Source organism: Myotis daubentonii, chromosome 9, assembly GCF_963259705.1.
Source record: "Myotis daubentonii chromosome 9, mMyoDau2.1, whole genome shotgun sequence".
NCBI lineage: Eukaryota > Metazoa > Chordata > Mammalia > Chiroptera > Vespertilionidae > Myotis > Myotis daubentonii.
This window is the reverse complement of record NC_081848.1, coordinates 3554682-3570706: the sequence shown is the minus strand read 5'-3', so window position 1 is coordinate 3570706 and position 16025 is coordinate 3554682. Positions and strand designations below refer to the sequence as shown.

Sequence of the window (16025 nt, the reverse complement as noted above, 5' to 3'; positions counted from 1 at the left end):
TCTGAATTATGCTGCACCTAGACCACCTAGACCAGTGGTTCTCACCCTTCCTAATGCCGAGACCCTTTAATACAGTTCCTCATGTTGTGGGGACCCCCAATCATAAAATTTTTTTTGTTGCTATTTCATAACTGTAATGTTGCTACTGTTATGAATCATAATGTAAATATCTGATACGCAGGATGTATTTTCATTGTTACAAATTGAACATAATTAAAGCACAGTGATTAATCACAAAACAATATGTAATTATATATGTGTTTTCCAATGGTCTTAGGCGACCCCTGTGAAAGGGTTTTTCAACCCCCAAAGGGGTCGCGACCCACAGGTTGAGAACCGCTGACCCAGACCACCATTTGTAGAGGAGCTGCCGATCTTTGTAAAACACCCACTCAAAGGAGGCGGGTGTGGGAATGTGCAGGGTGCGGGTGACTATGCCAAGGGCATCTGACACCACATCGTCCACAGAGGACGTTCCCTTTTGAAACAGCCCTTCTGGGAACAGGGCACCGCTCCGGCCGGTCTTCCCTCCCCGCTCGGGGTAGAGGCAGCCTGGCACCACCAGCCCCCGTCTCAGGCGAGAGCGGCCTGTACCTCTTACTCCCATGGATCCTCCTCGCAGTCAGGATGAGCACAGGAAGCAGCAGGACAGTGGCGCAGACGATGCCCACGATGATCACCAGATGGTTGCTGCCCAGGACCTCGGGGCTGCGGGCCACGGTGGTCACCAGTGCTGGGGAGGGAGGAAGCAGTGGGGGCCTCAGTGCACAGGAAAGGGCTGAGGCCCCCAGTTATAGACGCAGCAGCCACAGCCGGGCAGGAAGTGGGGGAGAAGGCCGACTCCACTCCGTGTTGAAGCACGAGGACTCCTGCAGTCCCTACAGACTGAGAACCAAAGCCTGACGCCCTTGCTTACGGGCGGAGGAGAAGAGACGGCACCTCACCTAGAGCTCCCTTGTGCATGAACAATTCTATCTTAAAACTTGGGTCACAAGTGACGTAGACATAACAGACTCTTGGACGCTACTGAGCTTTCTATGGGAAAGTGATTTTGTTTTTTTAAATATATTTTGTTGATTTCAGAGAGGGAGAGAGAGATAGAAACATCAATGATGAGAGAATCACGGATAGGCTGCCTCCTGCACTCCCCCCACTGGGGATCAAGCCCACAACCCGGGCAGGTGCCCTGACTGGGAACCGAACTGTGAGCTCCTGGTTCATAGGGCGACGCTCAGCCCCTGAGCCACGCCGGCAGAGGGAAAGTCGTTCTTTTCGAAAGTCTCTGTGCTACAAAGCTCAGCCGCGGGCAGGACGCCACGGGAGGCCTTCGGGGCACTTTCCTGCACTCGTTTCCGCATTCGTTCTAAACACACAAATACAGGGTCTGGCTTTTGTGCTGGAGGCAACGAGAAGCCGCTGAGAGGACATCATGATGGGGCTGAGCGCTGGGACCTGTGGCTGCTGCAGGAAGAGGGAGCCCAGCCACGCATGAAAGCAGAGACCAGTCAGAGGCCTGAGTTCAAGACGGAGATAAAGACACCAGCACGAAGGCGGCAGGATGGACGGGAAGAAGGCAGATTCAGAGTCAGGCACAGACGACAGGACCGTCCACCGGGTAGACAGGGTCCTCGGAACGGGAAGCAGCGCGCACAACGGGTAGGTGGCAGCAATCATGGCGGCTGGGGGGTGAGGTGGGCTGGGAAGAGGTGGCCGCGGCTGGATGTCTTGTATTTGAAGGACTTGGGGGGCACTGGGGTGGACCCCATACAGCTCTGCAGAGATGGACAGAGATGGACAGACTGTGTCCCACACGGAGTGTGTGGCGTCCAATCCCATGAGGAAAGGGGGCAGGATGTGCCAAGTGCCGTTGGATCGGAGCTGAGCTAGAAGCAGCGGCAGCCAGAATGCGGTGGGCGGAGGAAACGAGATGATGGGCAGTGAGACGAGAGACGTCACACGAGCGCTGCAGCAAGCACCTCGTCAAACCACACACCCGATGTGGTCAAGGCTGCACAGCTCTGAACACCCACCACGAGCTGTGCACTGAGTGGGTGCGCTGTGTTCATATCTCAATAAAGCTGTTTTAAGAAAAAGGCAGTGCCCTGGCCGGTGTGGCTCAATGGATAGAGCGTCAGCCTGCGGACCAGAGGGTCCTAGGTTCGATTCCGGTCAAGGGCGAGTACCTCAGTTGCAGGCTTCTCCCCAGCCCAGGCCCTGGTTGGGGCCTTGCAGGAGGCAACCAATCAATGTGTTTCTCTCACATCAATATTTCTCTCTTCCTCTCTCTCTCAAAATCAATGGAAAAATATCCTCGGGTGAGGATTAACAAAAGAAAAAGAAGAAAGCTATAGGATGCGAGCTAAGCAGAGGAGCCTGGGGCAGGAGGAAGAGGTGAGCATTTATTTACTGAACCTTAGGAGCCACTGACGTGAGGGGGAAGGAGCGGGAAGGCACCTGCGCCCTGTGCTGGAGGCAGGGCAGGGCCAGAGGGCGGCGGGCGACAGAGACCGCTGGGGGGAGGGCTTGGGGGGTGGACGTGCTCCCACTATGGCTGGTCTTTAGTCTGTGACGTTGGGATAAGATTTCGGAGGTGGAGAAGGCTGTCTGTCCTGCTTCCCTCTGCAGCTGGGACCCTTTGCTACGGACAAGAAGGTGCCTCCACAGACTTAAGTCCCAGGCCAGGGGCATCAGGTAAGCCCCATCCTGCCCCCAACCCCCCTCCAGCCAACCACAACCAAGCGTGCAGACTCCACAGCCACATCCTGGCTGCTAACTGGGTTAAGGTTTAACTCTAACCCTCACTTAGCAACCTCTCAGTCAACACAACCCAGTCTTTGTCCTCCTCCACACCGGCCTCAATGCCTGTGTTTCCCAGAACACAGCACCTTTGATCAGGAAACCGCCCCCCCCCCCCCCCACCTACTGCTGGTTCTGGTGCCTTCCTGTTTCTCTGTTCTTTGCTGCTCCCACCAGCTCAGGGTCCCTTCACCCTCCACCCCAGAGCACACAGTGAAAACGGTCTGAACTTCAACTCCAGTCCACCTGCGTCCGGGACCTTTAAGCTGGCAGACGGCGCTGGCCACGGGGAGGCCTGGCAGAGGGCCGGGCTCCCCGAACGTATTGGCTCCTTTTCACTGACCGACCAGCAAGGCCAGAACTAGGGCGAGGCCCCCAAGCTGCCCAGGGCACCACATTCAAAGAGGCACCAGCCTCAGGGCCGTGCCAGTACCGGGGCAGCACCGCGAGTGAGGCCTCCTGACGTCTCCCACCCTGCGAGCCCCGGCCTCGCTAGCCCCGGTCCTGCTAACCAGCCGCGCCCCCGCCCGCTCCCCGGCACACCCACACACCTCGGGGCTCCTCCGGAATCACGTGCAGCGCGAAGGTTTTCCTGAAAGTCAGGTCCCCCAGGTGGATGCTGCAGGTGTAGCTTCCTGTGTCGGACTCCCGCGCCTCTTGGAGCAGGACGGAGCCCTCGTTGCGCGCTGTGTCCCCCGCCAGGGCGACGCGGCTCCGGAAGCGGCCCCCGCTCTGGGAGTACCCCCCGGGCCCGCGTGTGGGGTAATAGCGCAGCATCACCTCCTCCTAGAGTCAAAGGGGGGCGAGTGTGTAAGCAGCACCGGTGTTGTCAGCAGGTCTGCGCGAACACACGCGTGTGCGGGCCGGTGTCGTCGGGAAGGACACTCCCACGTCACGACAACGGTCCGTCGGGAGGGAGGGACGAGGAAGTGAGAAGGGGCTTTTGCTTTCCACTCGTCCCTGGGACCAAGAAGTAGAGCGCAGCGTCACGCTGCTGCCCTGTCCAGGCGGCTTCCCGGGAAGTGGCAGCGGTGGAGCGCTGCGCTCCGGGCTCCCGCCCAGGCCTTCCTCTGGGTTCTGTGAGCGGCGCCTTGCTCAGAGGCTCAGGCTGCACCTCTCGGAGTCACCCTCGCTCCCTCCTCCGTGAACATCTCACCCCTCACCGCGACCTTCCCCGGCACCTCACCTCCAGCCCCTTCCCACCTCCTCGGGCCATTTCTCACCCGGACTCCTCACTGTCTCCCACTTGCTCCCAAGCGGTCCAATCCCAGGAGATGAGCCGTTAGAAACGGAAGTGACAGCATGTTCCTCCTCTGCAAACCCTCCGATGCGCCTGCACGTCTACAGGCCCTTTCCTCGGGGCCCATCGCCCACTTGCTCTCGCACCTACTTGGGTCACTGCGCTCCAGCCTCACTGACCTCCTCGCTGCCCCTTGAGTCGCGGCCTCAGGGCCTTCGCACATGCTGCTCTGCACACCTGGACACTCCTCTCCCCAGACATGCACATGGCTCAGTCCCTTCCTTCCTCCCACCTCTGCTCCGATGCCACCTGCTCGGCGAGGCCTCCCCGAGGCCTGTGCAAGCAGCAGCAAGACCCTGCGGCTCCTTCTCCAGTCTCCTCACTGATGGGCTGCAGCTGCCCCTGCATTAGCGGACTGTGGCTCCCTCCCCCCCGGGGGGGGGGGACCCCGTCAGGGCGGGGCTTTCACTGCACAGCAGATGCCCAAAAGCACTCATTAAATGAGGACGTGTTGGCATTTTTAAAGTCAGGAACATAAACATTCGCATTTTTAAAAGCTTTTAGGAGAAGAAACGGATGGCTGTACAGACAAAGACGAATAAAAAGGCCTCACCCTAACCTCTTACCTCTGTGATTCAAACTCACAGCTCAGACTGTCAATTCTCACCTGTTTGCTGTGGGACTCACTGGTGGCTGACATGTAAGTGCATGACAAGCTCCCAGCGGTGGCCTGAGACTACTCGGACCTCCCCATAGGCCACTCGAGGCCGCCCTTCCTGACCCTCAGAGCAGAGAGGAATCGAGTGAATTTCAGTGACTTTTTATAGGGATGACCTCTGTCTTAATTTATAAAAGCTAAAACTTGCATGAAGTGTCCGCCTTAACTTATATTAACAGTAATATATTATATTACACAGCGGGGCCCAGGAGCACCTCACCCGCCACAGTGACATCCCTGGTTTCGTGAACGAACGTGCTATTTTACAGCTTCAGGGTTCGCAGGACATGCTCCTCGCCCCGGCCCCTGGGAGCGACAGTCCCAGCATCTGGAGCCCCCTGACGACAGGGGGTTCTCTCCACCACATGAGTGGGGCAATGGCAGGCAGAAGAAAACTCACAAAAGTAACCTACATAAGAACACAGTTGTCATTCTTCCCTCCGCCCACAGCTTTCCTGCCTAGGCCACAGAAACCCTGCCTTCTCTCCCAGGAACTCCACGAAGAGAAGAAGGGAGAGAGGGGGAAACGATACACAGTGGCTGAGCCATGCACAGATGCCTCACAAGCACCACCTCATACAAGTCTCCACTGCCATACGAGCTATGCATTTCCTCCTCCTCCTCCTCCTCCTCCTCCTCCTCCTCACCCTCCTTCGCCTTCCTCATTATTTTTTTTTTTATATTTTTTAATCCTCACCCCAGGATATTTTCCCATTGATTTTTAGAGAGAGTGGAAGGGAGAGGGAAAGACAGAGAGAAACATTGATGTGAGAGAAACACATTGATTGGTTGCCTCCTGCACGCACCCTGACTGGGGCCCAGGCTGGGGAGGAGCCTACAACCGAGGTACGTGCCCTTGACCAAAATCAAACCTGGGACCCTTTGGTCCGCAGGCCAATGCTCTATCCACTGGGCCACATCAGCTAAGGTTCCTTCTTCATTATCTTATCATATTCATTAGAGTTATTTTTCCCACCAAAAAGCTGAAGTGGCCCAGCCAAGTGGCCCAGTCATGCCACCACATGGCACCGGATGCCTAGATTCCCCCACTGTCCTGATACTGCCAACCAGGGGCTCCTACCACACCGAGGCGGTCCCTCCTCCTTACCTTGGCATGCTTCCCTGGCGAGAACGTCCAGTCGACCTTGGTCATGAGCTTCTCTTCCGTGCTCTGGAAAGCACAGCCCATCGGAGCTGAATCACCCACATGGACCGTGAGCTCTGGGGATAAAAGGATAAATCAGGTCAAACCCAAGATACAATCAGTAGAGGCCATAGAACTTCTAGAAGAGATAACATTTAGCCGAAGATTCTCCACAATAAGGTCAACATTACCAACCAACACTACACACATCCTCTCCACGGATGGCCCAGATGGTCCGGATGGACCACGAATTCAGAAGCCTCCCCTCACACCACACAGTGCTCCCAAGGAAGAGAGCCCCTCATGCACATCAAGGTGAGAGTCCTGTTGTCTTCGTACGACAAACACTTCCTGGTCTTCAGTTCCCTTCTCCCTCACATGGGCCCCACTCCACTTCAAGTTCCTACTGAAGGCAGTACAAGAAAGCGTGAAGACCACCACCTTCTGCCCACCTCCTGAGGTTCCCACACCTGCTTCGCATAAACAGGAAGTGGGAAGGTACAACGCTCTCATTCTTATACATATACTAGAGGCCCGGTGCACAAATTTGTGCACAGGCAGGGTCCGGTCAGCCCAACCCAATCAGGGCTGATTGGGCCAGGCTGGCGGGGGGGAGGGGCCACAGGCAGTTGGCCGGTGGCCCTGCCCCTGGTCGAACTCCAAGTTGAAGTCCCGGTGGAGGGGAAAATTTGCATATTAGCCTTTTATTATCTACACTAATAAAAGACAAAGATGCTAATTGACTGTACCTTCACTACGCCCACCAGCCAATCAGGTGAGTATGCAAATTAACCCAACAAAGATGGTTAATTTGCATACACAGGGCCCAGTGAAGAGTGAAGACAGTGTAGAAGGAAGCCAAGCACTGCAGAAGGGGCCAAGTGGCGGAGAAGGGAACGGATCGGAGGCAGCAGACACGGGAGGGAGCGAGGCAGAGGACACGGGAGGGAGGTGAGGCAGAGGACACGGGAGGGAGCGAGGCAGCAGGGAAGGGAGGGAGCGAAGCCCACCTCTGGCTTTGCTCCCTTCTCCGCTTCGCTCTGGCCTCAGGAAGCCCAGTTCTTGCAGGAACCTTCCTGCAATGGGCCTCTAGAATAGGATAACTCCCTGCGTCCAGCTGAAGAACTGAGTCACAGGTGGCTCTCCTCTACTTCCTTTCTTTCTACAAGTTGCCTTAGGACTTGCTTAGGACAGTTCTGGCTACAGAGCAGGTCACAGGACTCCTTACTAATTAGGCCAAGACAACAGACAGTTTTCCTCTGAATGTTGTTTCTGTTTCACTCCCTGCCCCACCCTCCAGCCTGCTCCCACTTCCCCTGCTTCTGGCTTTGCAAGTCCTGGGCTCCTCTTCTGCTTATTCTGTGAGCAGCTGACCCCATCACATGTGTACTTTGTAAATCATTGCAAGAGGCCCTTGGAAAAGAAAACAACAAGGAAGATGTGCTGATTTTTTCGATGCTGCCCTACCCAAATCAAACACAAAGCCAGTGAAGAAAGGGAAGGGAGGGTGGTGCTCAGGGAGGCACGAGCCCAGGTCTTAACTGGACAAAGCTCCTTCCAAAGAGCACTAGCGAAGTTCAGGAAGGAGCAAAAGGCGCACAGCCGGCCTCTCCACCCGTTCCCCTCGGAGAACGCGCTTCCTGCCCAGCAGGACAAATGCAGAACGAGAGCGAAGCCAACGAAAACATTATGAACTCGAAACTCTGCAGAGGGAATTGTTTTGAAAGTCATAAAAATTCACTCCAAAGAATACCAGGAGAGGAGGAAAGAGCCTTGAATGCTAGCAACGCATTACAAACTGAACTCTAGCTCGGCTGGCGTGGCTCCGTGGTTAAAGCGTCAACCTCTGAACCAGGAGGTCTCGGTTCGATTCCTGGTCAGGGCACATGCCAGGGTTGTGGGCTTGATCCCCACGGGGAGTGCAGGAGGCAGCCGATCAATGATTCTCTCTCATCGATGTTTCTCTCTCTCTCCCTCTCCCTTCCTCTCTGACATCAATATTAAAAATGTGTATATTTTTAAAACTGAACTGTTTTTTAAAAGCAATAATAATAGTGAACCCTCTGAACCCTCCCAATGCAGCGGGCATGTGGGAGGCACCCATGCGTAGCCTGTGACTGGGCATTACAATACTTGGAGCTACTCACTCGGACCCTCCCCATGCACAGAGGGTGAACCTGAGAGGCCAGAGCCGCCTGAGTGGGCACACGCCCAGCTTTCACTCCCTCACTCCACACCTCAGAGCGGAAGGACGGCCGCCCCAGAGCAGCCGAACAGGAGCTGGTATTGTTTTTATTTGTAAGAATATTGTCTATAGTGTTTAAATAAGAACAGTGAAAAAAAGAACTAAAGCCCTAGAATCAGAAAAATTACAAGCTGAAGGGTCACTTGGTGGAGAAAATCAGAGCCACTGCACAGACGGAGCTTCCAGGGAAGAGGAGGGCAGAGGCATGGGCCGCGCGGGGCGAGGAGCTGGATCTACTCCCATCGGGCGCGAGGGGGAAGTAGACACAGCCCTGGGGAACATCTAACTACCCCACAAATGTCCCCGCTGTGCGGACGGATTCAACGCCTGGAATCCGCTCCTTTTGGTTCATTCCCTCTACGTTTCTTCTAAACAGGAAAAGGCCCCGTTTTGTGGGCCACACTTGTGTGGACACGTGTTGGAGCGTGGCATGAGAGACAGAGCAGACAGCCATGGCCCCGAGGCAAGCCCAGGGGACACGGGCAGCTGACTGCTGTCCTCTTCCCAGAGGGCCATAGCTTGGGAATCAGAAAAATGACAATTGAAGAAAAGTAAAATAAATAAATACAGACATAAATAAATTAGGAGAGAGGCCAGAAGCTGCCGTCTACAACTCCAGTTTCCAGACGCCAAACTCCAGTGAGGGGCACATTCAAGAATCTCATTCATTCATAAGTGTTTGTTGATCGCTCCCTCTGTGCCCGTCAGGGGACAAAAGGAGCCGGTCAGGGCTGGTAAGGGGACAAAAAACACAGACCCAGGTGCCGGGGCAGAGACAGCTGAGCAGGGATGAGCGTCTCCAGCGGGAGGCGGGGTGGCGGGAGGAGCTCTCTAAAGGAGGGTCCCAAACCAGCCGGATGGGGGCGGGGGAGCACACTCCAGTGCCCCAACTAGTTCCTGAGGCCACAGACCAGACATCTCCTTCTGTCTCACACTTGCAAAAACTGTGCAGAATTCTGGGGTTTCCAAACCTTTTAAAGCAGCAGCATTCTTTCTTCAAACAAAATCTTACCTGGCGGCCCCATAATAAACCAGGAACAAGATAAGGGCTGAGTGTGCAGGGCAGGTGAGAGCGTGAGGTCCTACCTGGCCAGGCCCTCCATCCGCCCTCCCTGCTCTCATCCTTCGAGCGCCCCCAGGCTCCACAGAGCAGCTCTCACACCACCATCTACTGAAGCCACTCGCTCCGTTTACCAATGGGAAACTGAGAACCAAAGAAGTTAGGGAAACCTGCTCGCGCCCTGCATGCCCCGAGCGCTGCCTGCAGGACCCACACACCGTGGCATCAGCGTGGGAACGGCGGGAAGGGTGGGCGCGGTGAAAAGGGCATGTCAGAGGCCACAGGATCAAGCCCTGGATCTGGCGTTTACTAAACACGGGGCGGAAGCCGGCACTGGGCTTCTCTGAGCCTGTGAGCGGAAGGAATGCACTTCCCCCGAAGCACTTTCAGGAGCATGAGAGATTCTAAACTAATAATGTCGGTCAGCCTCGTTTTATTTATTTTTTAAATATATTTTATTATTTCGGAGAGGAAGGGAGAGGGAGAGAGAGAGAGAAACATCAATGCTGAGAGAGAATCATGGGTTGGCTGCCTCCTGCACACCCCGTACTGGGGATCGAGCCCACCACCCAGGCATGTGTCCAGACTGGAGTCAAACTCGGGACCCTTCAGTCGCAGGCCCACGCTCTACCCACTGAGCCAAGCCGGCTAGGGAATTCCTCCTCGCTCTAACTGGAGAGCACTCCTGACTGCAGGCTCGTGCTGTGGTGAGCACGGAGCCGGGGCTGGCATCTACCACAACATCCGGCCCCTGCCCGGTTCGCCCTCATGTCTCCAGCCCCGCCTCCCCTCTGAGCGGCGGCCACGCACCTCGGGGCTCCTCCGGCAGCACGTGCAGCGCCACCTCGGTTTTGAACACGCGGCTCTCCAGTTCCAGGCGGATCTCGCAGGTGTAGGTTCCCTGGTCGGCCTCCTGCACGTCTTGGAGCAGCAGAGAGCCGTTGTTGTGCGAGAGGGCCCCCGCCAGGCGCGCCCGGGTCTGGAAGCGCCCCACCGGCACGCTGAGGTTGGCGTAATAGTACAGCACGTACTCGACCTGGAGGGCACGGCATCAGGGCCCAAGTCAGCTGATGTGAATCATCAGAAGGTGCTCATTCAAAGGGCAATATTTTCTTATTATTTTTTTGCAATTTATTTTTTATGGATTTCAGAGAGGAAGGGAGAGGCAGAGATAGACACATCAATGATGAAAGAGAATCATTGATCAGCTGCCTCCTGCACGCCCCACACTGGGGATCAAGCCTGAAACCCCGGCATGTGCCCTTGGCTGGAATCGAACCCAGGACCCTTCAGTCTACAGGCTGATGCTCTATCCACTGAGCCCACCGGCCAGGGCGAGAGTGAAATATTTTGAGTGGGATTCAAACATCATCATGTGCCAGGAAGCATCTCACGTGCACACGCTCCATGGCTCACAGAGAGTTGAATGGAGAAAGAGGGGCCACACCTTTCGGCCCTGGCCTTGGGGGTGAAATGCAGCACCCACTCTGAAGATCGCTCTGGGGGTTCAGACTCCGCTCGTGGGAACCACCTCCCATCTTCACCCCGTCTTCTGCCACAGCCCTGGGAGCAGCTGGCAATCGGAGGTACGATGGGACGCCCCGGCTGGCTGCGTGAGAGTCCCAGCCTGGGGCTGTCACTCGCCCGTCTGCCCCCCTCTTGGCAGCTTCCAGTGAGGCACGAGGAGTCATCAACAGGAAGTGCCGCACAGGCCGTAGGGACAGGCCTGGGGATTCTCATCTCTACTTACACATGGGACATCCTCCCGTAACACTAAGCAGCCATGAGCATTGCAGTGAGCGTAGCATTCTGGGAATAACATGTCCTGAGCTTCAAAAATAATATTTCATTTGCAAGCCTTGGGAGCTTGTTGTTAATAACATGCCAGTAGGACATTTTCCCCAAGTGATCCTGACATAGAAGCATCTCCGCAGAAGCTCTCCTTCCTGCTCCAAAGAGCCCACGAAACCTCCTCCGCAGCTGTGCTGCACCTGCCCACCCCCACGGGGCACACAGCTGGGAAGGAGGCCGATTCTCCCGCACATACATGCTGAGGTCACAACCGACTGTGCAGACCACTCACTCCCCGCCACCCGCCCCAGGCACCTGCGCTGCTCCACGGAGGGCAACACTGAGAAAACAAACTGAAACGTATGTGCACGCCTCCCATGAGCTCCCAATGATGGCCTCAGCTTCCTCACAGAGGGAGGCGGACGCGCAGCGAGGCTGGACGTCCGGGCGGAGAGGGGTCCTGGCGCGCTCCAGAGCCCGAGCTCCTGACACTCACCTCATGGCCCCTGGAGACCTGCCCCCCCCCCCGCCCCTCGCATCCCGACCCCGGGCAAGGCTCCCACAGCTCGGCCCTGTGTCCTCCTCGTCACCTGGGCGTGCTCCCTGGGTGAGAATGTCCAGTCGACCTTGGTCACGCGTTTCCCTTCCACGCTCTGGAACACGCAGCCCAGCAGGGCGGGCTCACCCGCGTGCACGGTCAGCTCCAGCGAGGACACGATCAGGTCATTCAGGCCCAAGAAATAGCCTGCAGAAGCCAAGGCAAGAGGAGGCACCGTTAGGAAAGCGCCCCGGAGGACACAGATCAGTGTTCATCACCAAGGGCCACACCTCCCTCCCAGGCGGCCCAACGGGGACAACAAGCTGAGGCCCTCGCTAATTAGCCTCTAGTTCCCATCGGGATCAGGTAAGGGCTCTGCGACCACCACGCTCCACACAGGCTACCTGGCCTCCTCCTACCTGGCCCTTCCCCTTTCCAGAACCCCTCTCCAATCCCCCCCCCCCACTTCCTTTCCAAAGAAAGAAGAGAAACCCTGAGGTCCCTGCTGTCGGAGGTATTTAAACGCCTACGCACAGGAATGTGTCCCTTGTTCTTGGTTCCCCATCTGAAAAAATGACTCCCAGGTACTTTCCCTTCCCTCCTGTTTGCTCTGTTCTTTGGTTCCTTCACAAAAGCTCATCTCTGCATTCGCCGCTGCTTCTGGCTGCCCTGCGTGCGGGTCCTCGGAATCAGGCCAGCGCAGGGCATGGCTCTCCCTGCGTGGCCTTGGTGTCCACCTCCTCCCGGGCCACTGCCCCAGCCCTGCCAGCAGCCCTGGCTCCCAGCCTCCGGGGCTTGGTGCCCACGGCACCAGCCCGCTGGCCCGGCACCTGTCCAGTCATTCCTCTTGTCACTAAGGGAGGACCGTTTGATGGGTATTCCTGTTTCCAGAAGATCTGCTCTGTTCTCACAAAAAGAGACACCCTTGTCAAGAAAGACACCTTTAGAGATGACGCTGATGGGGAGGGGGTGCTGGGGAGAGGGGAAAGGATGAGGAGCACCGATTGGCCGTTACAGAACAGTCCTGGGGATGGGAGGTACCCACAGGGAACAGTCAGTAATCTATCTATATAAAACCCTAATATGCAAATGGACCGAACACTGGAACAACCAAACAACCAAACAACCTGTTGCTATGATGTGTGCTGACCACCGGGGGCGGGGGTGCATGCAGACCATGGCAGGCATCGGCAGCAGGCAGCAGAGCATGGAACATGGTGGCCGTCAGCCATGGCAGGATGGAGGAGCAGGTGAGTGGGGGGGGGGGGGCACCAGACCAAGGCAGGGCGCTGGTTGCTGTCATCGGGGTGAGCCTCTGGTGATTACTGAAAATTCTTTGCTCCCGTGCGCCGGCACCACCCAGCGCTCACACCTACTGCCAGCGCTGGCCCTGCTCGCACCCACTGCTGACGCCAACCCCAATCGCTCTCTGCCCGTCAGCTGGTGCAAGCGTGCGGCGGTGGGAGTGGGGCTGCCGGCAGACAGGGGACTGGGGGCCACAGCAGGAGGGGCCAGACAGGGTGCGGAGGATGGGCCGAGACCCGCCCCTGTGCCCACCACGGCCTCACGGCCCACAGTTCCTTTTAAGGTGCACAAATTTGTGCACTGGGCCCCTAGTACTGTAATAACTGTGTAGGGGCCAGGTGGGCACTGGGAAGATTGGGGGGCACACGTCCTAAAATGTACGACCGTCTGAGCACGATGCTGTAAACTACACCTGAAAGATGACATTTAAATTAGAGAGAAAAGTAAAAGACAAGGTGAGATACTGGCCAGTTTCTATCAGAGAAGAGCCAAGAGCACACACGGGGAATGAAGACTGTGTGGGCTTTTCATCCACGTTGCAGTCGAGGCTGAGTGCTGCTGCCCTGCCAACAGCCGGCACACAGTGGGGGGACACAGACAGCGGGCACACAGTGGGGAGAGGGAGACAGCCGGCACACAGTGGGGAGACACAGACAGCGGGCACACAGTGGGGAGACGGAGACAGCGGGCACACAGTGGGGAGACACAGACAGTGGGCACACAGTGGGGAGACGGAGACAGCGGGCACACAGTGGGGACAGGGAGACAGCGGGCACACAGTGGGGACAGGGAGACAGCAAGCACACAGTGGGGAGATGGAGACAGCGGGCACACAGTGGGGACAGGGAGACAGCGGGCACACAGTGGGGACAGGGAGACAGCGGGCACACAGTGGGGAGACACAGACAGTGGGCACACAGTGGGGAGAGGGAGACAGCGGGCACACAGTGGGGACAGGGAGACAGCGGGCACACAGTGGGGACAGGGAGACAGCGGGCACACAGTGGGGACAGGGAGACAGCGGGCACACAGTGGGGAGATGGAGACAGCGGGCACACAGTGGGGAGATGGAGACAGCGGGCACACAGTGGGGAGATGGAGACAGCGGGCACACAGTGGGGAGAGGGAGACAGCGGGCACACAGTGGGGAGAGGGAGACAGCGGCACACAGTGGGAGACGGAGACAGCGGGCACACAGTGGGGAGAGGGAGACAGCGGGCACACAGTGGGGACAGGGAGACAGCGGGCACACAGTGGGGAGATGGAGACAGCGGGCACACAGTGGGGAGAGGGAGACAGCGGCACACAGTGGGGACAGGGAGACAGCGGGCACACAGTGGGAGACGGAGACAGCGGGCACACAGTGGGGAGACACAGACAGCGGGCACACAGTGGGGAGAGGGAGACAGTGGGCACACAGTGGGGACAGGGAGACAGCGGGCACACAGTGGGGGGACACAGACAGCGGGCACACAGTGGGGAGAGGGAGACAGCGGCACACAGTAGGGAGACGGAGACAGCGGGCACACAGTGGGGAGACGGAGACAGCGGGCACACAGTAGGGAGACGGAGACAGTGGGCACACAGTGGGGAGACGGAGACAATGGGCACACAGTGGGGACAGGGAGACAGCGGGCACACAGTGGGGAAGACGTAAAAGGAAACATGGACTCTGGACCCTCTGCAGAGAATTACTTAGAAAGAAATCAAAATGAGCTCCAAAAACAGTCTGGCATTTTCCTGTCAGGAAGAACTGAGCAAGTCTGCGTGTGGGTGACGCTGTATGGAGGGACTGTGATTTCACATGGAGCATGCTGTGTGCAGGTAAAATGAGGCTGGTAGGAAGGCAAGAGCGGCAGCCTAAGCAAAGGGAAGCTTAGAGCTCCGGGTCCCCTCTGTAGAGAAATGGCTGAGGAAAAGGAGACTTTCTAAGGGGGAAGCTCCCCGCCTGGGCACGAACCCACCAGCCAGTAACACAGCGGGCAGCCTCCTCAGGCTGCTGGGCAGCCCCTGGGAAATGGCTGCAGACCTCTGAAAGTGCTTAAAACCCCGGAGAAAAACTCTCAGACGTATATACTTAGTGTGTGCGTGCGCGTGCTTGTGCACATGTGCGCTTTACGTGTGCGTGTACATGTGCCCATGCATGTGTACATGTGTGTGTGTGTGTCCATGTCTGTCCATGTGTGTGCACGTGCACCCTATTGCCTGGAACTAGAGCAAAGGGGGTTCTTTCATGTACTTGCTGAGTCCGAATTTGGGTCACCATCCCAGTTACAAACACTGAGAACGAGAAAAAGGAAAGGCCATGGGAGCAGGGTCTGGTCGTCTGTTCTCACAGAGACACCAGGGACGGTGAGAAAGACGGGCCGCGACGGAAAGGTGGGATATGAGACCCTGAGAAAGACGGGACGCGACGGGAAGGTCGGACATGGGACTGTGAGAAAGACGGGCCGCGACAGGAAGGTGGGACATGGGACCCTGAGAAAGACGGGGCGCGACGGGAAGGTGGGACATGGGACCGTGAGAAAGACGGGCCGCGACGGAAAGGTGGGATATGAGACCCTGAGAAAGACGGGACGCGACGGGAAGGTGGGACATGGGACTGTGAGAAAGACGGGCCGCGACAGGAAGGTGGGACATGGGACCCTGAGAAAGACTGGACGCGATGGGAAGGTGGGACATGGGACCCTGAGAAAGACGGGACGCGATGGGAAGGTGGGACATGGGACCCTGAGAAAGACGGGACGCGACGGGAAGGTGGGACATGGGACCCTGAGAAAGATGGGACGCGATGGGAAGGTGGGACATGAATTGTGAGAAAGACGGGACGCGATGGGAAGGTGGGACATGGGATTGTGAGAAAGACGGGACGCGATGGGAAGGTGGGACATGGGACCCTGAGAAAGACGGGACGCGATGGGAAGGTGGGACATGGGATTGTGAGAAAGACGGGCTGCGACGGGAAGGTGGGACATGGGATTGTGAGAAAGACGGGACGCGATGGGAAGGTGGGACATGGGACCCTGAGAAAGACGGGACGCGATGGGAAGGTGGGACATGGGACCGTGAGAAAGACGGGACGCGATGGGAAGGTGGGACATGGGACCCTGAGAAAGACGGGACGCGACGGGAAGGTGGGACATGGGATTGTGAGAAAGACGGGCTGCGACGGGAAGGTGGGACATGGG

The 16025-nt window shown here is 57.2% G+C and overlaps 1 protein-coding gene across 14 annotated transcripts in view; it reads right to left on the bottom strand.

Annotated features, from left to right (window-relative positions):
• Positions 1–16025, bottom strand: part of JAML (junction adhesion molecule like) — a 62573-nt gene that overhangs the window by 5616 nt on the left and 40932 nt on the right. For all 14 annotated transcript variants that reach the window (XM_059707722.1, XM_059707723.1, XM_059707728.1 and 11 more), the window contains 5 exons: positions 11585–11739; positions 10014–10239; positions 5863–5975; positions 3348–3582; positions 595–733 (listed from right to left, as the gene is read on the bottom strand). In XM_059707722.1, the coding sequence (XP_059563705.1) occupies positions 595–733; positions 3348–3582; positions 5863–5975; positions 10014–10239; positions 11585–11739 (868 nt within the window). The remainder of the gene's footprint in view (positions 1–594; positions 734–3347; positions 3583–5862; positions 5976–10013; positions 10240–11584; positions 11740–16025) is intronic.